This window comes from Nelusetta ayraudi, unplaced genomic scaffold, assembly GCF_046127955.1.
Source record: "Nelusetta ayraudi isolate G7.1 ecotype Tasmania unplaced genomic scaffold, CSIRO-AGI_Nayr_v1 ptg000002l, whole genome shotgun sequence".
NCBI lineage: Eukaryota > Metazoa > Chordata > Actinopteri > Tetraodontiformes > Monacanthidae > Nelusetta > Nelusetta ayraudi.
This window is the reverse complement of record NW_027466052.1, coordinates 9,523,828-9,549,297: the sequence shown is the minus strand read 5'-3', so window position 1 is coordinate 9,549,297 and position 25,470 is coordinate 9,523,828. Positions and strand designations below refer to the sequence as shown.

The following is a 25,470-nucleotide window of genomic DNA, read 5'->3' as shown; positions in this document are numbered from 1 at the left end:
GTGGTAAAGTTAAAAGGCAAAAGCAAATGCCCTTATTTAGTGCGAGGTACTAGTTACTGAAAACCCTTTGTTGAAGGGAGTTCACGGCAGCTGTATTTACTTTCTAAATTTTGAGGATGATTCATATAATTTCTATCATCTCAACCTGTTTATAGTCAATAATGCTCTGCGCGCTAACTGTGTAATCAAGTCCTCACCGTTCTGGATGCCAAACAGGAAGAGGCCAGACTGCTGAGGCTGGCTGGCCTGACTGATGCTCCCACCGACACCCGTCTGGAACAGCGTCCCCGGCTGCTGGACCGGGGAGGAGGTGCTGGTCTGGAGGTTGGCCACGCCGTTCTGCGAGCCAAACAAGTGCGACTGTGTGAGCTCCCGGGCAGCCAGTCCGCCCTGCAGCGAGCTCATACTGGCCTGAGGCATGAAGAGGCCCACAGGCGGCTCCTGCTGGCCGGCTGAGCTGCCGCCCAGCTGCATCGGCTGCTGCTCCTGGTACATGACCTGCTGACGGGGATCGGCGGGGTTCCCCAGGGCCATGGGCTCGCAGCGGTCCTGCTGGGTCACGCCGACCATGTTGGCTTGGGAGAAGAGCAGAGAGGGGTTGGGGCTGTCTTGCGGAACCAGACTGCTGCTGGTCAGTGGCGGCATCGGGCCCTGGCTGCTGAACATGAGACCCGGCGTCGGATCTGGGGTCGGCAGGGGGTTGCTGCAGAACATCAGGCCCTGCTGCTGCTGCGGCTGCTGGACCGGCGAGAGCGCGTTTGCAGACGGATGCGGGGAGATGCTCTGGAACAGTGGACCCTGCTGGGTGGGCTGAGGGTGGAGCTGAGGCTGGGGGGCCTGCGGCGGCTGCTCAATCGGGCTCCGCTGCTGGATGGGCGAGAGCTGGGTTTGGGCCTGAAATACTGCTCGCGGTTCAGGAGGAGGGGGTTGCAGATTAGTGAGGAAGGCCAGCTGCTGCTGCTGCTGCTGCTGCTGCTGTTGCTGCTGCTGCTGTTGTTGTGAAGCGCTGCCGGGAGTCAGCTGCGACGGCAAGGAGGACTGAGGGAGGAATAGTCCAGGGGTCGAGGGCCGTTGGTCTGGAGACTGCAGTACTGTCATGGTGTTCTGGAACATGGCGGCCTGGACCTGCTCCTGTGAGGCCTTCTGAAACAAAGCCTGCGGGTCTCGAGGTTCAGCCAGAGATGTGGGATTGTGGAAAATGGGCGGGGACGGGTGTGAGGGTGTCTGCTGAAGGAAGCCAGTCTGTATTGACAGGATGTCACTCGCCTGCTGAAACAAGGCAGCTTGTTGTTGCTGCTGCTGTTGTTGCTGCTGCTGCTGCTGTTGTTGCTGCTGCTGCTGCTGCTGCTGGACCTGCTGGAAGAGGTTCCCCTGGACACCCTGGGATGCAGTTTGCTGTTCTGTGTTCTTGCCTTGAGGGGCATCCTGAAACATGCCACACTGCATCTCAATCTGCGACTGGAAGAGCTGATGCTTTAAGTTCTCGATCACTTGTTGCTGCTGAAGCTGCTGCTGCTGTTGTTGTTGAATCTGCTGCTTTTGAATCTGTTGCTGGAGGTGGTGGTGCTGCTGCTGCTGCTGCTGCTGCTGCTGCTGCTGCTGCTGCTGGTTGGCCATGGAGGCGTTAGACTGGATTGTTAGGCTACAGAAGCCTTTGGCTTTGAGATGCCTCACTGCCTCTTCCAGTTCGGAAACCTCATCTGAAGGGAAGTTTTGCAGCTGCTGCTGTTGAGGTGCGGGTTCTCCACACAGTCTTCTGACGTTCACAGAACCAGCGCTGGGCCGCTCCTGGCCGAGGGCCTCTCCGGCCTCCATGAGGAACTGCTGGGAGCCTTGTTGGAGAAGAGGATCGGCCGGCACAGAGAAGGTGTTGGGGGCTGCGATGTCCTGCTTCTGGATGGTGCTTAGGGGCTCTGTGTGGGTAAAAACAGGAGCTGGGCCTTTGTCACAGTCTCCCACAGGCTGAGACAGCTTGCCTGATAATGATCTGTTACTATTTAGAAGTCCTGCAGCCATGTCTGTGTTCTGCGGGGCTGGGCAGAGTTCAGAGGTTTGCTATAAGACAAAACACAATGTTATTGGGGAATATTGTAATTGCAGCAGTGAACCAATTTTATTTCAGTACATTTTATCCTAAAGACGAGTCATTTGCACAGACAGCATTTTGATTCCCATCTAATTTCTAAACTCATGTGAGTTTGATTTCAATCAAATCCCTTTGTTAGGCTCATCACTAGTCTGCAATGGGGGCTATGGGTCAGAATATCACCTTAAAAACACTTGCAGACTGTAGACTGCTGACTTCCATTGGAGTGATGTCTTCTTTCTTCACCAGAGGCAACACAGAAGGCATCAGGGCATCATCGAGAACTGCTTGGTCAACGGAGAAATAGACAGCAGTTGTAAGCATAGTTTTTTCCCTTTACAGTACATTCATTAAAAAGGACCACTGTTTTAGGTTCCTTTCATACTGCACTTAAATACAGAAGATCAGCAAATAAACCAACCTTTGATTTGTTCATCAAATGAGCAGGTCTGCACTGGAGACGGCATCTCCGTCTTCACAGGAACATCACTTGTGGCTGCAAAAGAAAATCACGATGATCAATAATAATGTTACATGTCCATTTCATTCACAATGAGACACGTTTCGTGACTCAGAACGTTGTTCTGATTGTCAATCTGTAGGTGGCAGTGTTGAGAAAAAATAACTTTTTTTTTTTAAAGAACAGACAATGCCATGATTCACCTCATATTCCTGTGACTGAGACCATTTTTGTGGAATGTATTTTTTTTCTTCTCCATTTGCTTGTTAGCTACAACAGAACCTGTTTCTTTACAGTGACACAGCTGTGGGGCCTGCCAGGACATCTTGAGTGTTTTGTAAACAAGGACCTCATAATCAGAGGGTTAGACGCTATCCTACAAGATGCTCCTGGTTGAAAGAAAATAAATAAACAAATGAAGATGAAGTGACTGAAACAAACCTGAGTCTGGAGTGTAGGTGAAGGGCTGAATGTCGTGGGACCTCCCAGCGTTTGTCACCACGTAGATCCCCACTGACACTGGAGAGGTGATATTCTGGTTCTGATGTGGTGGGACTTTGACTATCAAGTGATTCTTTGGGAAGATTAGAAAGAAAAATTAAAAATAAATTAAAAACATGAAAAATAAAGAAGAAAAGCATGAAAGAAGATACAAAGAAGCAGAATTTTTTGGATGACATGTTTAAACATGTAATCCATCAGCATGTAAAGCACTAAATAGGGAGGAGGAGTAACATGGTACAGGCAGTTTTGGAACTGATATCTCCAGATAGAGCCAGTATAAGAAGCACTACAGGACATTTGCGGAATTATTATTGCTCAAATTTACAGAACAAAATTAAAACCGAGTAAACGAATGTGTCACAATTTCACTGAGAGGAAAAATGGTGCTTGAGAAAGGCTTGAAAAACAGATGTGCTGACAAATAGTAGACGCACGCACTCAATGAGAGTCTGTCAGGGACAAAGAATGTAAACCTGAGGGTGTTTTCTTCGTCAAGAAAGTCATCCAGTAAGTCGCACACGCACGCGCACATACACACACACACACACACGCAAACGTACACGCACACGCACAGTACTTTCTCTTTGCCACACGGCCATCAATCCAATCTTCTTACAATCGTTTTGTTTACAGGGCCAAAGGTATAAACTCTACGATTGAGACACACTCGGGGGAAGCATTCGAGAGCCAGTCTAATTAGGTCAGAACACAATGAGACTACTCAAACCTTTGAACCAGCAGCCGTTTAAGATGATTACATCTAAAACCCCCACACAAATCTAAAATGGCTGCATGTATCTACGCAGCTCATTAGCGACTGCTATTTAATCACTTGGCATGAAAATAAAACAAGCCTTATTGTGTTCGTACCTGGTGGAACAGTTCCATGTCAATTTCAGCCTCTGCCTTCCAGGATTTTTCATCTGGAACCAAACAGAAGGTAGAGCAGATTTAATAAGGCAGAGAAATGAGTGAAGAATGAGCAAGCCAGCAATTATCCAAAGTTACCTGAAACATTTTCCTGAAATATGACTTTGGTGTCTTTCAAGAAGTTTTTGCCAATGATGAAGACCTCCTCCCCACCTCTCACTGAACAACTGTGTAATGACTTCTTGAGAATTTCCGGTATCCCTGCGGGCTGAGCTGTAACAACACAGATAATCATTTTATAGCAACACTTCTTTTCTTCATTTCCACCCAACACATCCTTGTAATGGTTTCTTTAATACTTTTTTGTACATATTTTTTTTTAAATTCTTTTACTTCATCCAAGCAGCCATTATTGCTATACCCAAAACTCTAACTACATATTTGACTAAAACTCCATCTCACTCCTGTTTTTGAATAACCAACCTTCCTAACTGTCATCTGTTTTGCTTTCATCCACTTGATACTAATGATAGGCATTAGAGTTATGACGTGTTTCAACGTTGCGCAATGTCATTTTTGCACAAAAGAAAGCTGCTTTATTGGGAACTGCCAACATTGCAGAATCCTGTGAGAAACTTCACATAAAACACGCAGGATGATCCTTGCCATGAACAATTCATATTTATAGTCCCGCTGGGACAGTAAAACAGCCATTTTAAAACGTAATAATTATTTATTACTGCCAAGTGAATAACATTAACGTGACAGCAGAAGATATTAACAAGAATCATACTTTGAGAGTGAGACTTTTTGTAACCGTTAAAGATTCAAAACGGTTAGCAAATTTAGCAAAATTATCCAAAAACAATGCAAGAACTTATACGATGATGTTATACGGAAATAAACAGATCTACAGACAGAAAAAGAAGTACTAAAAATCATCATATGGTATTTTTGAAAGAGGAGTTTGTATGTTTACAGGTTTTTTTTTCAAAACCCTGTACAAATAGATTTGGAACTATAATACCATATAACATAAGAATATAAAGTGTCATTGTGAAAAGCTATTTCACTGGACTGCATGCTGGCTCTGGTCTAACACAAGAGACTTACACGCCTAAATGCTTTTGTTCTTTCCTTTCTTTTCTCCTGACTCTCTCTCTCTCAGAGTTATTTCAAAGGCACTCGCCCTGGAACTCTCTTATGGACTGCGAACGTCTTTCCTGTTTATAAAACGAAACACACCCTCATACTTTTCATTATTTAATAGAACTTCCGGATCTGTAGGGACTGTTACACATTGTTTCCAAATGCAGACTTCAAAAGACGCCTCCTGACTCCAGGCTATATTAAACTTTAAACAGGACATCTCTAAAGAAGACAATATCTCGGCTCATGATGGTAACCATTAACTAAGTAGGTGACAAGTCCACTGGTAATTTATTGTCTTGGGAAAAGTTCTGTAAAATAATGATGCCATTTCCCAGGCTTCGCGGAACACTGAATAGAAAGCGTTTAAATACACATATGACGAAATACTGCTTTGAAAAATGGCCGTTCTTGAGAAGATAAGCATGAGGGCAATGACTTACTGCACAGGATGGGAGATGAAGGAGTCTGCAGAGTGAGCATCGAGCCATCTGGACGAGGGATGTTGACGCGGAAAACCAGCCGAGCACGTGTGCTTTTCTTCTTGGATCCGGCTACGCCGATGCGGGCCTCGACATCGGCGTTGCGCAGCTTCAGGATGCCGACACAGTCCACGCTGCACAGGGACAACAGAGGCGTTTTGGATGAAAATCTTCACAGTGTTCAAAAGTCGAAAGCAGAGGCAGCAGGTTTGTGGCTTTCCAACACATGAAAGCAGCAAAAATTTCATTGGAGGGTAAATGTACATACGCTAGTGTCATGTTGGTGCTTGGATCGAGGGACACCTCGATGACAGTGGTGCCATCAACGTCGACCTCTTGGCAGGCTGTTGTGTTGCGGCCGGTGACCCTGCATGCTTGGTAAAAGCCGTGGGGCTTCACTCGCCCGGCGTCATTCCCAACAAACACCTGCAACACCACCGGCTCATTCACTCCCTCCAGCTGAATTACAAAATAAAGGAAAAAAATGACAGTTAGAAGAAAATACTGTCAGAAGCAGGAATCGTAACAGTATGCATCATATCCATTAGTGTTGCCATCCATTCTGGCTTTTGAATCTTATGTTTATTTCTTTTTTACCACCACCATTACTACTAATGATTATTGCAATTATCATTCACTCACAGTTTGTGTCAAAGTTAATCACTTTGATTCTTCCCCTGTGAGCAATCAAGCCAGGCTTTTAACAGCCAGCCACAAAGTCTGTCATCTCCTTTGTAACTTTTATTCCTGAAGTCGATGCAAGTGTTCAGCATCTGCGTGAGCCTGATATTAATTAGCCATAGATGTTAAAAAAATAAAGAAAAAAAACTATAGCTGCTTTGGGCCTGGAGTCATCTGTAGACCATAGAGACTCTAGTCTGAAAGCATGGCTGTCTGCAAGGTGTTTAATCCGTGCACAATCATTTCAATGCATTAAGCTCAGTTAACATGGAAAGGTAATAGCCTTAAGCATCAGGAAAACAAGAGGCTTCTTTCAAAGTATATTCAAAAACAAAACTTGATTGCATATTGGCAGATTACCAAAGCCCCTGACGCAAATCCAACTAGTAAGTGAGCCTTAAAGAGTTGCACCCTGTCAAGAGTTTGAATTACCTTTACAGTGGGGAAGCCCTGCTGATCTCGGTCTTTGACTGAGCCACGGCTGCCTTCCGTCAGGTATCGAGCTCGATGCTGAGTTTCAGGCTGGATGACAATCTTCAGTTCCTTGCCCTCATTCTTTGATGGGTACTGCATCAAGAGGATTCCTAATTTCTGTTTGGCTGTTTGGGGGTCATCAGAGCTGAAAGAAAGACCACAAAGATCAGGTTTAATCTTTAGTATCTTTTCCAGTCATTTATTTTTGGCTGTGCACCCACGTTGGTATTAGACTACACTGTTGTGGAACTTGCTTTAGCAGAAAACATACCTGCATGTGTTATTTGTGTGTATACAGTATACCCCATGATGCCCAGAGCGCCGCAATGAGTTAAAAATGTCTTTCATTGACGAAGCATATTTCTAACTCCGGGTCTTAAAGCGTTCAGGGCTATCTGTTTATTCAATCTGCTCTGCTTATCCTAGGTCTTTGAGAGACGCTCTGTGATTCACTGTGGCTGACCATTGTTTGTGTTCCAGTATCCTGCCCCTCCCCACTCTATGATCTGACCGCTCTTCTTCGGCCAAAGTGTGGTGGGAAATTAAGAGGAGAATAGTTTGTAGAAGATTTCCACCTGGTTGACAAGCTGTCTGATACTGTTGGACCAACTACATGCAGGGAATCTACTCGACTGTCTGGCGGTCTAATCAGAGAAAGTGCATTAACTCAGGGGACAACTTTGTATGGTTGCACAAATACACACAGACACAAAATGTGTGTCCCCAGAGAAAAGCTTCACACGCCATTAAGCATTTTGCAAACTACACAATGTGAGATTTCCTTTACGTTTGTTATGCGTTTTCACGACATAAGCATTACTGGAACCCGCCCCAAGCAAAAGGCAGTCAAAAATACTTGGCGTTTTGCTTGGATGGGTGGGGCTTTGCAAAAAGTAGCCATAAGCTACTTGTAAAATAAATCATGTTTGTGTGACGCTCAGAGCGACAGACAACCAGCTGCTACGCAACGAGGGCATGCATCAGGACTACAACACATGTGTCATGCGCAACGTGCACTGTTCCCCCTCAGGTGAAACAACAAGCTTTACTAGTGGGCCCAGAAGAGACACAAACCTTCCTTTTGATCCCGTCTTGCTGTCTGAGCCCAGCTGCGACAGGACAAAGTGTGGACCTTTGGCGCTGTCCGCGTCGAACACGTCCATGCTGGCGCCCTCTGCAGGCACGGGCTTGGGGCCTGGCCTCTGGCGAGGGGTGCGCTTGCGGGACTTTCGAGGGACCTCGGTGTTGTCATTGTACGAGACGGTGCTCATGATACTGAAGTTGGACAGGGAGTCGTCCAACCACATGCTGTTGCTCTGCTCCGAGTCCAAGGTGGCCTCATCCTGGCAGGACATGAGGCTGTCGTCGAGCAGGTCGAGCGGCGGCGGAGAGATGTTGAGCACGGTGCGGCGCTTCGACGGTGCCATCTGGTGATGCGGCTGGCCCTCCTGGCAAGCGGCGCCTCTACCTGCACCCGGGTCGACGCCGGCCCGGCCGCTCCCGTTCCCGCCCTCTGCCGGGACGACCTCGGGCACAGCTCTGCTGTTCCTGATGTCTTCTGCCTCGACATTGCCACTGTGATCATGGTTCTGGTCACCGGCACAAGTACTGGAATAAGGGGCGGTGCTGGAGGAGGTGGAAAAAGCACTGCGGGGGCCTTCCATGGTCATAGAAGAGGACATGGCATCTACAGTTCAAAGAATTACAGTTAATAAATACAATCTTGACCAGCAATGGCTAGCAGTCCCATGTAGGCAGCAAATCACATTGTGATTTGTTGTTGTTTTTAGTTTTGTCCTTTTTTCGATTTTTTTTTTTAAATTTCCCCCCCACACGGGGCCTGACAGTCAGCTATTTGCCTTAAGGCAGATGAAATTTCCCTCTTTTCATTGGCTCTTGTGTGTGTGTCTGCAGTATTGATAAGAGAAGGATAATTGTGACTGTACAGTGAGTAAAATGCTAACAAGGTATAAATACAATAGGGATCACAAAAGAATCTCTTTTAAAATCTGTTAATAGGCCAATACAACAGATGTGATAATAAAAAAAAGAGGCTAAATATGGGTATAATATGAATTTTAACAGGATGCATGCCAATTATTAGCTTTGTTTTTCATTTTCTTCTTTCTTTTATTTCATTTGTGCTACAATAGTTCATTTTGTTGGGACTGAACGTAGCCACATAGACAAAATAAACAAGCTTCTGACCTATGAAGCAGAGAACTGCAGACCATTTTATATGCAGACACTCCCTGATTCAGAGGGAACTTCCTGGAATATAAAAATGAGACAGCGAATGAGCAATAAGAGCTGAACAGTAAAAAAAAAAAATGGTACTCAGATTTTTCAATCATGACAAGGGTATTTTTTTTCCTCAGAAACTGCTGCTCCAGCATGCTGACATACACTGTTTCGTTCAAAAGCAATGAAATAGTTATGATGAAGAAATGGGAAAACCTGGTGAAGTTGCAGATCAGATTGTAAAAAAAAAAGAAAAAAAGAGTCAGACTGCTGCTGACAATCTGGATTGTTTGGTGACTCATTAATTTGCAAAACAGTTGGAAAGAAAGAGAGGAACACTGAAATGAGGAGTTGTGTCAGTTTGACCAAGTGTAAAAACACAGACACACACATGCTCACAAACCAAACTCATACAATAATAACAAGTCATTGAGCAAATACTTGCTGGTGGCCAATAAAGCTGCTGGTGTTGAAAGGGAAAACAGTTAATAAATATAAGGCTGTATAATCATTTCAGGTTTCACAGCAGCAGAGACGGTGCTGAATATAAAACAAATGATGGATTGCACTTTTTTTGGCTTGTGTTCTTTTCTTTTCTTTTACTTTAGCTTGTTTTTCTCCTTAGTTTATTGATTATTTATGGGTGGTTCTAATTTGCATTCCATATGGATCACAACTCAATAAAAACCAGAACCAAGAGTTTCCAGAACTTAAGATAATACTTTAAATAAGCCATAAACCACTGTTGTCCCTTTTATGCATGCACTAAGCACTCTGGTTGTTTTGTGTTTTGTACGCTGTTTAATGTCAGCAGAAGAAAAACAGACAGCCCAACTGTTCAAACTCTCAAAAATTTCCAGTCACTGGGAGAAAATCTGTTCCAGCGCAATATCCTGTAGGCATCAAAATGACCAAAAGCAAGTTGGCATTTGAAAGTACTTGTTTATTTGTTTTCAAAAAAGGAGTAATGAAGTAAAAGTACATTTCAAGTGTTTTCAAAATCCTCTCCTGCTTTCAAAATGTCCACTCTGCAAAACAAAAGTGTCAACAAGGTGATTATAATCACTTAAAGCCGATTAATTTTCTAGAAAATGGGGAGGAAAAACGTTACAACAACCATGTCGAGCTCTGACTAAAAAGCTTAGTTTGCTCACTCATCATTATTGTGTACTGTACACTGTTTAAACCCTTAATCTATATGATGGGCCATCTAACAGTGGAGCTAAGACCTGGACAATTTAACCAGATATTAGAGGACATCCATCATACTGAGCGAATCCTCTATTTCTCACAACAACGCTGCTACCATTAGTTGTTCAGTGTGAATACCTACAAAAAAAACTAATTTCCAAGTTTGTTTTTATCTTGACCGACATGTAAAGCTCACACAGCGCCAGGCTGCTCGAGTTCCCTCAAGCGAGGGTTGTGTTGTTGTAGAATTTCTGGCCATGTTGGGCCCTGATTGCTGTCGGCGTAAACACGGGCAAAGCAAAATCGTACCTGATGTTCGTGTCGCTGAGAGAGGAGGGCCCACTTCTCCGCCACTCTTTTGACTCATGGCTTTGGGGCTCAGTTGCGTGAAGGAAGAGAGGTGCAGCTCGCCAAGGTGAAGGTCATATGCTGACTCTGAGAAAGGCAATGTGAAAAAAATGAATGTGGTGTCAGGAAAGTGAACTGATAAAATTCCATCAGACACAAATGTATATACAATTGTATTTTGCTGTTTCCCCATGCAGTCCAGTTAGATGTAAGTTTTTCAGAATTCATTGTTGGTTTCCAGATTAGTGAACCAGAAGTTGCAAAACTCTATGAATGCCACGGAAATACCCGGCGGGCCGACCAACGCAAATGACAGTGGTGTTAAGTCATCATTTAATACCCTCAGATTGACTTGGCTCTTCAGGTTCGCCAATATTTTAGCAGCCAGCAACAACCATAACTAAAATGGCAACTTCAAAGACGGCAAGATTTTTTTTTTTTTTTTTTTTTCAAATATTTTAAAAACACAGGACGGCACATGTTTGATCCACATGATCTAAAATGCTAAAGTTGTTACATCACAAATGACAAAAAGTACCCAAACTGAAAAAGTGCAACATTCTTAACAGATAATGAATAACAGTAGCCTGCAGCACTGAAATGAACTATAATTAGCCAACACCAAGGATGAGGGACAGATCCTTATCACTGCAAACCAGTTTTGTCTTTATGCACATTTTGGCTTGTGGCAACTGTTAATAATAGAAGTGAGGCCAGAATATCCCCCCAAAAAATCAATAAAATAAAAAGTTAAAGAGCACTAACAATTGAAAGTGCAAGACTGTGCTCCCTGTAAATAACGATCCAATTAGAGCATTTGACCAATATGGAATGCAAAATGTTTTGTTGCAGAACTATCTGTGAACTTTTTGATTTCCAGAACAACCATGTTTAGGGGAGATGGCTGAGTGTGGAGTATAAATGCCCTCCCTTGTGATCATTCTGTTCACCCGGCTGGGAAAAGGGTAAGGTAGGAGTAAATGCGGCACAGCAGAGCTCTTTATAAACAGGTAGCCGGGCTATACAAAGGCTTTCTCACTGCTCTCTGCACCTCCCCGAGGGCCGCGGCAGGGGAGAAAGCCTTGGGTCAACAGCGTGACAACACTTTTACTAGCAGCCCGATTCATCATCAAAATATTATGGTATGAACTGAGAGCAGCCATTACAGTTGCCTGACTCTCCTCTCTGCCAACTGCCAGCTTTAATTATTTGCAGATGAGTCCCAGGGTCCGGTGTGTATATCAAATACTTAGCCCTCCCATTGTTACCACTCGCTGTGTACAAAAGACAAACCTGGGACACTCTGAAACCAGGCCCACGCTCCCCTTCATCCCCAAAGCCCTCCGGTCTAGCACAGCCCGCTCGTGGAAGAGCAGGGAATGCAGGTTCCCATAAAGGGAGCTTAAATCTGGACGCTCGGAACCAAAGGGGGAAAAAAAGAAGAAAAAAAAGCTCCTCTGAGGACACGTGCACGCCGTGTTTTGGTGTGGCCTTTCACTCGCTATTTGCAAAGTTCTCCAAACAAAATCAAAGACACACACAAATACAACCACCACCCACCCCCCCCGACAGCTCCACAAAAACACTTTCTCTGGCCCCGCGTTTACACTTCAGCGGTTCAGTCGGCGCTGACTTGCTGACTGCACATGCAGCAACATGTGCTCAGAGTGAGCAACTCTTCCAGTAAACAGATTGCCAACCGCACAGACAGAAAATATGCACTCTTCACTCGGAGTAGCAGCCTCGAATCACTGGCTGGCCTGTGTTTCCACACACACACACACACACACACACACACACACACACACACACACACACACACACACACACACACACACACACACACACACACACACACACACACACACACACACACACACACACACACACACACACACTTTTTTTTTTTAAAGGGTGAAAAAAAAAGCTTCTTATTTAGCCACATGTTTGTAAGCCATAGACATTTAGAAAACAAAGAGGGTTTCTTTAAATTTTCATCCAACGTGACACGCTTCCTGTCACATGGAGGGAACTTTAATACATACACACCTGCATAAATTAAAAAGGTGCAGCTTCGCTGGCTGAGATATAAACCAATTTGCAGCACACGTGACGTTTTGATTATAACCTCAGGCAGCAATCACGTTGTGCAGACCAATGTGGAAAACCTTTCATTTTGTGTCCGACGTCTGGGATCGTCACAATAACACATCAAAGCGCGGCCCCCACAACCCGTGCACGTCCGCAGCCACTGCGTGGTCCGCTGCGATCGGGCCCGTCAATACGTTCCGTTGTTCAATGCAAGCGTCATCAACCGGTTCGCACGTTTACAGAGTAAACAGAGGGATGAGCAGGACGCCACGCAGGCTGGAGACCGCAGACAGACGAGTGGTTTTGTTAAGGAGACGATTGAGAAATATCGGAGGCATCTCTTGCGAGGCGCTGTAGCCGCACTTTAAGCGCAGCCTAAAGGTGAATAAAAAAGGAGCGCGGGTCGCATGACTGGCAGGGCTTACGCTCCCATTCATTTCAGTCACATTCCTGCTGCTTGCTCTTACTAGCCCTGGCACCTGGGGTGTGGCACTCAGGCTTGTTTTCTTTTTTTTTTCAAGAGGAGTGTGACTCCACGACCGCTCTCTGCCTCGAGTATCGTGCTCCCAGAGCATTTCCTGCACTTCGACTTGCTAAACAGGTTGTCGTGTGGAAATCCTGTTAGGCAATGAAACAAGAGAATAACCTACTAAAGTTGAAAGCGTATCCATTTCACATACAGAGAGTTGGTAAACTGACATAATATTGGTAAACCAACATAAATAGAATCTACGAGGGATGGTTTCACCCAACACTCACACTGAAAGTATAATCATTTTAATTTACCGCAAAGGAAAACAAAACAGTGACGGTCTGGCACCTGCAGCAAACCATGTACAACAACGCTGAAATGTTTACAACCAAGCCTACATGAAGGCTGCCACAGGCTCCATAGCAACTCGGGCCAGCGCAGCACAGGGCTTTTGAGCTTCGGCTGCTCTCATGAGATAATGTCCTGAAAATTAGACAAAAGGAAAGATATGGCCTACTAACAGCTCAGGACCTTTATGAAGAGCAAAAAAAGTTGATTATTTTGAGAGCGCTCAGTACAGCTAGCAGGGAAAATGGCAGCACGCACCTTCCATTCAGATTCTTATTACTGTTAAATAATAATAATGGCTTGGATTTATGTAGCGCTAAGCTACATGTGAAGCCACAGATGCTCTGTGATGGCAGACTGATGGCAGACTAGCTGCCAATGTGTGACTAGCTCTGACCAGCACCGAATATTCACTCACAATTGTTAAAACTTTAGTTGGTTTATTTAGCTATAGATCATCAAATTAGGTTTTAAGAACAAAAAGGAATTCTCCTCATAGAAAGATGACGAACAGCTTGCACTTCTGTCGCTGAAAAATTCCTGGATTTTGTAAAAACTGCCCCCCCCACTAAAAAAAAAAATCAAATCTTCTTGAGTTGCCCATTTTCAAACTCTGTAGGTAGCTTCACGATGATTCATGGGTGAACATGAGAAAACTGCTGACTTCATCCTGCTTCATACATGAATGCCAGAGAATAGCAAGAAAAATGGTTGCGAATAATTTCTTGATTGAGCTTGTTCACACATGCAGCCAGTACCACAAAACGGCCGGCGCTATGTGCTCATACGCGTAGGAAATAATCTGGCGGAGTAAACAAGAGCACAAGCAGCTACAGTTGGACAACTGGGTACACATCGGCTGATTTAACGATTCATATACACCAATGAATCATCTGCCTCTCTTAGAAGTGGGCAGATTTAATTGCTTGAAAATTTAATTTAATTTACGGTACAATTTTATTTATCATTCTTTTTGGGGGGCTGTTAATCTTGCTACTTGCTTTCAAAGTGTTCCAGACAGTCATGCATTACGTCACTGAAGAGATTGTTGCTGGGCTATGACTGTTTAAAGTGATGGAAATATTAAGAAAATGTGACTGAAACAGCATGTATGCAGATTGTGCTCAGTACATTAATTGTTGTTCAATTCTTGTTCAAGAGTGACCAACGCAAAATAATTGACATAAATTGCATAATAATCAAATTCACATCCGGTCAAATATCATTGTGTATTGTCATTAGAGTTACTTACAGTCCGGCGTATATATCCTGCTTTAATGTGCCATCAAAATGATCAAGACAAGTAAAGATCCATTAAATTGACTGTTTGCATGAACTCTGGTCAAGGTGTATTGGACTGCAATGGAGACACGATTCAACTACTGAAAAGGCAGTACCTCTATATGATAAACATTTGACCTACTTCATAGTTATCCCGCAAAACAAAATGCCTTCTCATCTGATGAGACGTCAAGCAGGAAAAAACACAACTTTCATTTTGACTGACACGCCTCCGGCCAAACCATATGTTGCGCAGATGCGATGACTCAAAATGTGTTGAAAGGGTGTTTCTTACACTGAAGCCTCCAACACAATAGCAGCCAATGCTAATGGAGGGATTGCCATTGCATTTTCGAGGTTACTGCTTTGAGGAAGGAAAATGACACCATGGTGGTGTATGATAAAATAAGGCTCAGGAAACAGAGGGGACATTTAAGAGTTTTCACAAGGTAGACAGTGAGCATGCGCTCCATCAATCTCGGTCAAATATTACATTTGGTTTATCCAGCTCAAAATGTTAGTTTCTAAGTTGTCGTTTCGGATGCATTGACTTGTAAAGTAGTGAATCAAAGCGCTGAGGTTCACCTAAACCTGGTAGATGGAAACTTTGTTTTCCCTTCCCACAGGGTGCTGGGCAGGAAACCACCATCGTCACCTGGGCAGGGCTCTGTTGCCTCCCTTCAACAACTTCTCCTTTTGGTGTCTTTAGTGACTTTGCCATGACGAACATACAGGAACTTGCGTATTGGCTTCTTCCAACCAAGAAAGAAGTGCTCGTGTTGGTGTGCGAAGTCTTGCCATGAAGCGAGGTGCGATGTCATGGACGTGGTGAAGGCAAGCAAAGTTAATGCAGGCCAGCCAGGGCCATGCCCACTGCTGATCATATGTACACAAATATTAATAGGCAACCTGCGAGTGAGCTACAACTTTCATCTACAGGGTGGATTGCTAAAGTATTCACAATCGGCCATAATCGTCAAATTCTGGAAACAGCAAAGACAGTTTGGTGGGACACCTCGTAAAAAGAATAAATAAAAAGCACCTTTTTGTAGGTGCTGTGGTGATTGTTGACTGAAATCCATCCCAAAGATAAACATTTAACAGTCGTTTGCATGAGACTAACATGGCTTTTTCAAAACAGTTCAGGGTCTGAAAGGGTTTATTCTTTCAACACAGGTCAACCAGCACTTGGATCAGGGTAAGTCTTTGTGTCACACCAGGCTGAAAGTTTGTGCCAGTCCAGTTAATCCTGAACCTCTCAGGAACAACCTCCAGGCATCAGTTTACGTAACTTGCTTTCAACAAACCACGACCACTATCGTGACTGAACAAAACAGCCCACTCAGGCCCCTGCGGGGCTAAACCACCAAGTCTATGGCCATTACAACTAAGACAGTCTTCCTGTGAGCTTTTGGCTGTGCATAATAACCGTGCGAAACAAACGTATCAACAGTTTTGGGTTCAAGTTCGGTTCAAAATCTACACATCTACATATACATGCGTTTTCCAAAAAGTTGGATGAAACAGGCAGCGAGCCTGACATGAAAGACTTCAGAAAGCAGTGGAATTCAAACTATTTATAGGGGAAAACACACACACACACACACACACACAGATACTGGAAAGTCATTCAACACAATGCTTCCAGTAAAATCACATCTGAAGTGACGTTTTGTTTCCATCTAACACACACACACACACACACACACACACACACACACACACACACACACACACACACACACACACACACACACACACACACACACACACACACACACACACACACACACAATAATAGAGCAGTTCAACAAAACCAGCAGTGTGCCAACACAGAAGTTGTCACAGAAGCTGCCTAACTTACCGGAAAACCGCTGAGGCAAGAGGCAGCCACTGAACACATTTCATCATTATTGTATCGCAGGACCATTATCAGTTAGATAGACGGGCAAGAAAGGCACACGACTCTCCTGTGGAATAAAGGCTAGTCTACCTGCACTGTTGTCACAGAGTGACACTGTTATTGCTAAAAGATCAACTAATGACAAGTAACCAAAGTCATTGAGCTTATGAGGGGGAAAAAAGTGCAAGACTAATTTTGGCCACAGATTAACTGTTGGTGTGACTAATTTTATCAATCAATTTTATTGTTAAGAGCGGCTCTTAACAGCATTGGATATACCAACTTCTGACTTCGGAATTGTTGTTGACTTTTTGGAAAGTAATGGACTGAGAATTGCATGAATTCTCATTTGTCTGAATTTAGCAGGTGAAATGTAGATAGACGGAAACAAATATCACCAACTAGCAAAATAGCCTCAGACAAAAGAAGGGCTACCACGTGCATACACGGGGTATTGCACGTTTTATGCACAACAGCTTCTTGTTTTTTCTTGAATCTCCCAACACATCAGTGAGGACTTCAGAACCCCTGTCTAATTACTATTTTGTGTTCCTCTACACATTAATTAGAAATCCGACATAGTCAATGCTCGCACAGTTCAGGTTCAATTCCAGGTCTAAAGTGAGGCTAAACATTTATTTTTATCGTCTTGGTTTGTGGTTCTAAGCCCTTAAGTTAGTTTTGCAGGATAGGTGGTGACTTCATTGCTGGGGTCACAGTAACAGTCTCCATCTTAGAAGTACACAAGTTAAATAAAAAAAAATTAAAAAAACAAGCAGTGATTTCAGACCACTGGAGATGAAAGACTGATGCAGAGGCTCTTGGCATAACCTGCGTGTTGTGTACAGAAATTGCCACCCTGTGCTCATAAATGCAGTGCATCAGCAATCACAGGTGCAAAAAAAAAAGTCAGTGTACTTAGGGAAGAATGTTGAAAAAGATTAACAGCTTTTCTTTCTTTTTCTGTAAATTACATCAAGGAAAGACTGCACAAGAATCCAGATGATCTATCACTGTTTTGAGGCAGTAGAAACGTTGACGATAGAAAAAGTGAGAGCATACTGGCCAAGGAACTAAATGCCAAAAACATCTGGGCGCACAGGTCATTATAAAACGTCAAAATAATCACAGCCTTAAAAAGGCCTCTCCTCAACTCTATTCTTTAAAGCATACAGCCAACCTACAGCCTGTCAGTTCTCATAAAGTCTTCCTTGTTTGGCCTCTATGCAGATTTATGATGAGGTCACCCAAGCTCACCTACTCCAGACGGACTAAGCCTACGCCTTAATTTATCTGTTAAGACGATTTAGTGTTAAGTCTAATTAGGGATTTAACATGTCTACAGCAAAACAGTATCCTGGGAAAAAGTGGTCAACACTTTTCAAGCACCTCAAACAAGAACCTGAATATTTGTTGCGGCCTATATAAAATGAAGAATTTTTCTGAAAGCACTGCAGGCATCTTTGTGTGAAACGCTTTTGATGTCTGGTCAAGAGAAGAAGAGAAGAGTCTGGTTTAGCCCATTTGAAGCTTTTTAATTAAAAACACTTTCACTTTCATTTAAGATGAAAGTTCCCACACAGAGGATCATATTTTTTTCTGATGCTAATGGTATGTTATTTTTTTTCCTCTCCAAAAATCATCTTTTTTGCTACGACAGTACGTGAAGAATGGGGATGAAAAATAAAAATAGTCAATGACTTATTAACCTTAGATGCAACGGTTAAGTGGGAAGAACTGGACGAAAGATAAAAAGTGGGAAAAGGAAGAGCAATAATTTGCATTTTCTTCTTTCTGGGAGAGGTCGTTTCACCTTGACATGCCCTGACTTGTCCTCAGGCAAAGGGCTGCACTGTGTGTGGGGCCTACAAGCAAACATGACCTTTGTTTTCAAATTAACACATGAAAAGGGAACTTCTCTCTGAGGTTAGGAGGACTTCAAAGTAATGATGGACCGACATTCTTTAAGAAAATCTAAAAAAAAAAAAACAGTCATTTTCATAAACCCACAAAGCCGCCGCTGTTAAGAATCACCATCTTTACGAGTTGCACAGTATGACTCCGCATGCAGCACTTTAATGATCAGTCACTGTAATGACGAACCAGATAGTGATCGCACAGACTGGTATTCTTGGTGTCCACCACTCTTCCTTCTTGCTTATTGGCACACTTTACTGTTGTGTAACAAGCAGGAAGTTATATGTTAAAAAAGAGAAAGAAAAAAATCATCTGGTCACAACAACAAAAAGAGAACTGGGTTGCAAGTCCATAAAGGTGACTTCCTTTTTCATCTGCTTTTACTTAATCCTTTTTTCAGCTATTTTTTTTTTTTTTTTTTTCAATTTGATGAAATGTTTTAGATTTGAGGGGAATCAGACATCCTTAATGGATGTTTGTGCTGGCTATGTTTTGGTTTTGTGCCTTTAAATCTCACATGATCCAGGCTAAGGTCTTGGCAAGGACCCATGCGCCCCAAGTCTTTCGGGCTCCGCAAGACAGTTGTTAGGTGCATCTCTCAGTGCCACCTTTCTTTTCTTACCACTGCAGCGAAGACTTAATGACAGTTATCAAGTCAACGGAGAACGCACAAAGGCTCAATTTCGACTTTCAAGGGACATGAGTCTTATGCTTCTGTAATCCATCGTACCACACATCCCCGCTCCTCTTCAAACGTCTAAAAGCCCCCTCAAAAAAAAGTAATCAAGCGTGCCAACAATGGCAGGATGCACAGGGAGATCTGCCCGTCCAGTCCAGTCAGTCTGAAAGGAAGCAGCTGATGACTCAGACAGAAACAAATGAAAACACAGGATATTGAGGTACCACATTGGTGCTGTACGTTGGTTCACTACAGAATTTTTGAAGGTCATGGAATACCTCTCCATATGAGCCTCTGTGAGGAGATTCTGTGATGTGACAGGTTGTATGAAAGGCAGGGATTTAGACAACAAAGACTGACTGATCCCACAGTGAAAACCAACGCTGTCCATTATATCTGGATCAGATGTTGTGTCTGAAAGGTCCCTCCATGGTCGATGTTGAAAACATTTGGACAATAGCAAAAATTGCTTTTTCACATTCAAAATATTTACATTATTCAGGAAACACATTTTAAGAAAACTCCATCTTATACGCAGAAGTAGTTCACTTGCGAAAAACACAAAAGAATGAATGAGAAGAGGCAAAAAGCTACAGCTGTGGTTTAAAAGGGTTAAAACTTTTCCTGTCCATGTCAGTAAAAATCCATCCAAGTTGGGGAAAAAACTAATTTGTCACATTTTTATCTATTGTGACAAAATGATGGGAAAGCTTTAGTATCAAAGACAAAAAAAAAAAAGACTTGAAGGTTGAACCAACAAAAACACAGTGGTTAAAGTTAAAATTCACTACTTAATTGATGCCGGGCAGCTTGTTGCCACGGTGCAATAACAAACACATAGTTAAGGTTAGGAAAAGATTGTAGTCATATAAACAAATCTGACTTCTGGTTTGGAGTTCACAAAAGAACCATGATTTGATCCTTTTGTTGACCCATCGTTCTTTTAAATGCATCAGTGCAATTGCAGCAATACTAAGTAATAACTTCAAGGTGGTACTAAATAAAAAACACATGAGCTTGATACACTGGGAGTTGGAGTTGGCAAAAACAACAGTGTTCAATAACTAACAAGACACAGTCATCAAGGTTTTAAAGGGTCAGTTTAAATTTTGATTAAAACATATAATTAAGCAGTGCACAACAGCCAGTCTTCAAATAGACCAAGTACTTAAAAGAGCTTTGGCAAACTTGAAAACTGAAAACGATAAGAGACTCACGGGACGGTTTTATTATATGAGGCTAAAATATCAAATTACACAAAGCTGCGTCACATGTTTCTGTTGTGTTGGGCAGTCTTGAAAGAACTGTGTGGTAAAGCCAGTTTCCACCACATTGGAAATTAAAATGATCAGTATTCATGGGTGAACAGTGCACTTTGAATACTTTAATGTACACAGGGTAAAAAAAAAGACGATAGACCCGAGTCTTGATAGACTCCACCAGTCCTATCTGTCAACTTTCAAAGCATTTCAGTCACACTTTAGACATGCTCACAATCTTAAAAATAATTTTAAAAAAACAGCACAAAGCATCTGATGTGTCAGATAACGTAAGGTCTGAAAATATCATCAACTGTGATGTGGGTGGAAACACATTTTTTTCTCTCTGTAGGTGTTTTTACACAGCTGACGATGGTGTAAAAGAGTTTTTAATTATTGATTACCATTTAAGGCTTTTCATTTGGTTCAGTCACTAATAAGTATTTGGGATAAAAAAAGACAATTGACTTTCTGGATCCTGTCATGCCACCATGTCATTTGGTGTTTAAAAATATTAAATATCAGTATTGAGATGTTCTGTTCTCAAAAGAAAATTCATCTGATCTCAGTTTTGTGCCAACTTCATTAGAGTGAGGAAATGCCCTCACACCTCGCCACTGCCTCGTGACTGCAAATGGAACTGCTTCTTTCTGCCAGGAGTCTCTGCACTCAAGAATTACCGTCTTAACTGAGAATCATCTTGCTCCGTCTGAAAAGAGACGCGAGGGCTGGATGTTAGATCTCACAGGGGCTTTGGGTTTTTAGCGGAAGAGTGCGAAAATTCCTCTACAAGAAGATTGGAAGTAAAAGCTTCCCGCACCATGGCCACCAACACCGCACTTTCAGACTGCGAAGATATTATGTCAACACTCTGCTTAATCTGAAAATGCATATTTTCCTCTATCCTTTGGCTTGTGCATAATTGAAGGTAAACAAATAAACAACCTTTCAGTGAAAAAAATGATATGCTATGGTAAAGGCAGCACAAAGAGATCAATATTGCACTCTTAGGACGAGGGGTAACTAAACACTAAAAATATATATATGTATATACAGTATATATTACATTTTAAACATCACTGAATCTAATTCCACCTAAAAAAATAATACAGTATTTTGTGTCACTTGTGAGCACAAAGCTGATACTTATCTATAACAATACGATCATCATAAGGAGTGGAAAAGAACAGCAAACCGACAGACTGGTGTTTTACAGGTATTTTATGTTAGTTTCCTGATAGCAGAAGCGCAGATTAAAAATAATCAAGGTACACTAAGTTGTAAGGTCACGCTAGTTTTCTGATGATGTAATATCACCTCTGCCAATGCATGGACCACACACACAACTACTGGGACCCAGTCAATCACGAAAAACTCAGAAATATACATGTAAAGCCAAGCATGCACGCACGCACACACGCACGCACCATAGCGAAACCCCACACTCATAGGTCGGCACCGTGTTTTGATTTAGGTATAACCGCTTCAACAGGTTTGTCCACTCGTGCACACAATTTGCCACTGTAGCAAGAGATAAGAGTTTATGGGAACATAACGTCTTTACAGCAGCACATGACAACACAAACGATCCTTTGCTTTTATTGCATGGCAAAAAAAAAAAAAAAAAGAAGCTCTCAGTTGCTACGAGAATCCCAAATTATGACGTATCTTGTTTTTTTTTTAAGGTCACGACAAACTGAATTATGCAAATTACTCACACCTCCTTATCTCCATCTAAATTTCTTGATCCAAAATCTTAGGTTAATCATTAACACAGACAACCAACCTCAGTAAGAAGACTAATCAGCCCCAGGTCAAAATATCACCTACTGAGGTATTTACTGCTCACTAGTGACATATTTGGTAAATCATTGCAGGAGCATTTGGATTACTAAAAAAGATCTGGAATCGGATTTTGTAAGGACTGCAACGTTCTCACCTAGTTCTCACCTCGACCAGCAGGTTATTGGTAGTGTCCATACTGTTGGGCATGATCAAAGCAACCAACACTGAGCCACTTTGGATATTTATGAACGCTAAGTCCATTTTTGCGCCACTCCCCACCCCCCCTGGCTAATTTTTCTTTCATCATCAGAAATCAACAAGCTCTCAAGGCAATCAAGTATTTTAAGCGAATGCCGCCTAGTTTGCTTAACACAGCAGAGTCAATATTAATAGAGTGCTATTTAAGCCCAGGTTTACACACTGAGAAGCCAGACAGTTAATGATTGGCCAAACTTTGGCGGGTGTCAATACAAAGAAGAAAAAAAAACTGAACTATGTCAAGACCTGTGGGGCTTTTAATTGCTAACTTAGATGGCCAGAACGTATGAGGAAAAAGGTATAATGCCCTTTAACTCTGATAGGAAACTGGTGAGAGGACATTTTATGATGTCCGTTTACTCAGTCAGCGTGAGAGGCATGACTTCCCGGCTGCTATTGTTAAAGGGTTTTTACTAGGAATTCCCTGGACTGCTTATGACCTAAAAATATATGTTCAGCATTGTGGTCTGAAGTTCTGAAGAATTGCATGGTTTAAATTGCTATGATGTCATCAATCAAACACAAAATGATTTCATTTTGTCCGGTATTGGCTAACACTCATGACTTGCTCTACTGACTTTGAGGTGGAGAAAAAAAAATATCACAAAAGTCATGAATAGGATATTCTTTTGAGCAAATATTGCAATCGTTGAAGCAAGTGATCCAGGCATAGTCGGCAAGATGCAAGAACAGCTCTGCCTCTTACTCATCGCCAAGTCCCTCTAGCAGACACAAGCACACAATGGTGAGATTGGAAGCAAACACCAGTACTAAAGAAAAGTCAAATTTGTCCAAATAGGAACTTATATGAGTGCCTCACGGACGACAGCCTCCAAGTACAGTACATCTTGTTCATCAAAAGAAAGGTTAATAAGAGTAAAACAAGATCTTTTGTTCTTGCTTGGTTGTTGATAATACCCTACTATCTGATGGATTTGCAACATGGTTTGTGTCATATTTTCTTTCGTTGAAATCAATTACTGACAATGTTTTCTGACACTGTCTAATCCTAATATCACAACCTAAAACTTGATAAAACAGAAAGATGTTTTTCCAGTACATTTGTATGTTTTTCCACTGCATTTAATACCCCCTGCCTCCTTTGTTGCACTTGCTATTAAATGCTTGGACAAAACCATCCTCATTATGGGTCATTAAAGTATCCCATTGCTGTTAAAAGCATATTGCATGGCTGTACATGTGTGAGCCATTGGATGCCTCCCTGCAACTCATGGTACCAAAGAAAATATTTGTTTTTATTCTCTGGTAGTTTGTGTTTGCACAGCATAGGGTGAACAAACCTGTTTAGCCCTCAGCAGTCGCAGTAACCAAGTGATCCAGAGACGACATAAAACTGTGTAAAATATGCTGGACAAAATGCAGATATGGGGGAAAGCAAAACACAATATACATGAGCATGAGTACATTTTTAAATGCACTCGCGCAGTAAGGGAAAGGTGGGCCAGATCTTCACTCCACTTAGTTTGTCTGTTTCATTCAAAACCTCATCCAGCGTTGCGAGGATCAAGCTAGCAGCAACAAGTCGACTGACGTGCTAATGATGACACAGTGCGTGTGTTTTGTGAGCACACTAGTGCCCCTCTCAGGGTCACTAGAGCATGTGTCCAAGCTCAGCCTCAGGGGGATGGCCTATTTAAACAAGCCACAGAAAAACAGAGAGCGGCACTGCTTTTCAGCTGGCAGGCAGAAAAAACCAACTGGTTCGACCGGTGCGCGCGCAGCCAGCTGCTGGGGGCTCTAGTTTTTACAAAACAAACGTTTTTTTTCTTAAGTTGAGAGAGAGAGAGAGAGAGAGAGAGAGAGAGAGAGAGAGAGAGAGAGAGAGAGAGAGAGAGAGAGAGAGAGAGAGAGAGAGAGAAATCAGTTTTACATAACTCCCGTTGACTGTCAACTGGGCACTCTTGTGTGTGTGTGTGTGGGGGGGGGGGGGCTGCATGTGACAAGAGCCACTTTCCACTGAGGGAGGGGGGGCGTGCTCCCAGGTCAACTTGACATGCGGGGAACCGCGACGGCTAAGCAGCAGCAACTTACAACACGACAGACACGCAGTTACCAATAAATATATACATATATAGAAAGAGAAAGAGATAAACTTGAGAGGCGTTACCTTTAGAGTACAAGGATCTGGGAGAATTGAGGTCGAGGTCCCCGCTGAAAAGGGAGATGAAGTCAGAGGGCATCGCAGTCCCTCAAGCCTCGAGAAACCGGACACCCTCACGCTCTCGCTTAAACGCGACGGCTGTGGAAGTTGACGTTTCCCCCCACCCTCCGCCGGTCAGTGAAGTCTTGAGGGGGCTGAGCTCTCTGAGGACAAGTGGTGGCGACTCGGCGTCGGAGCGTCTTCGGCGGCTGCTCACTTGTTCCTAGTGCTGTCGCTTGGCTGGCGAGCCCCCGCTCGGTCCACCTTCCTACCTACAGACGACGCATGCTTGATGTCTGCGCGACGCTCACAACTCGGAGACACGCCCACACTGTTGACGCAATACGCACGAACTACGCGGTATTCAATGAGTGTTGCAATAAGTTGGTTTCCGAGGTTGTTGTTTTTTTTTTGTTTTTTTTTTAACAGATGCTCCTGACGGTGTGCAGCCACAGACAACTTTGTAGCTACTTTCAAAGAGAAATTTCAAGATTTCAAAGAATACAATTCGAAGTTGAATTGGGAAAAAAAACTGATTAAAAAAACAACAATAACAACAACAACATTCAAATTTTGTACAGCCCTGCAAAATGTTTATGGCTAAGCTTTATTTATACGTCAATACACGGAAAACTCGAACAAATGAGGAGAGTAAACAGACACTTTTGTTTTACACAAAGTTCTTTTGCTTTATCCTTAACAAGTAGCTTGCATTCACCTCAATTCCACTTTTCATTTACGTGTTTGACATGCTAAACTAACACTGTAAATATAATTTACATTTTTCTGAGGATATAAAGTTGTTAGCTAATCAAACTGCAGATTTTTAT

General features: G+C 42.9%; 1 protein-coding gene across 3 annotated transcripts in view; it reads right to left on the bottom strand.

The window, feature by feature from the left end:
- nfat5b (nuclear factor of activated T cells 5b) overlaps positions 1-24,965 on the bottom strand; it is a 29,324-nt gene extending 4,359 nt beyond the window's left edge. The window contains exons 1-12 of one of the 3 annotated variants that reach the window (XM_076022810.1): positions 24,608-24,965; positions 10,448-10,573; positions 7,781-8,393; positions 6,665-6,851; positions 5,820-6,010; positions 5,513-5,685; positions 4,059-4,193; positions 3,921-3,973; positions 2,988-3,120; positions 2,508-2,582; positions 2,270-2,373; positions 198-2,055 (exon numbers count right to left, since the gene is read on the bottom strand). In XM_076022810.1, the coding sequence (XP_075878925.1) occupies positions 198-2,055; positions 2,270-2,373; positions 2,508-2,582; positions 2,988-3,120; positions 3,921-3,973; positions 4,059-4,193; positions 5,513-5,685; positions 5,820-6,010; positions 6,665-6,851; positions 7,781-8,393; positions 10,448-10,573; positions 24,608-24,680 (3,721 nt within the window). In that variant the 5' untranslated portion in view covers positions 24,681-24,965. Of the gene's footprint in view, positions 1-197; positions 2,056-2,269; positions 2,374-2,507; positions 2,583-2,987; positions 3,121-3,920; positions 3,974-4,058; positions 4,194-5,512; positions 5,686-5,819; positions 6,011-6,664; positions 6,852-7,780; positions 8,394-8,914; positions 8,978-10,447; positions 10,574-24,607 lie in introns of those variants that run through there. The other 2 variants (XM_076022818.1, XM_076022825.1) reach the window with 2 other exon arrangements.
- Between the last annotated feature and the right edge of the window lie 505 nt (positions 24,966-25,470).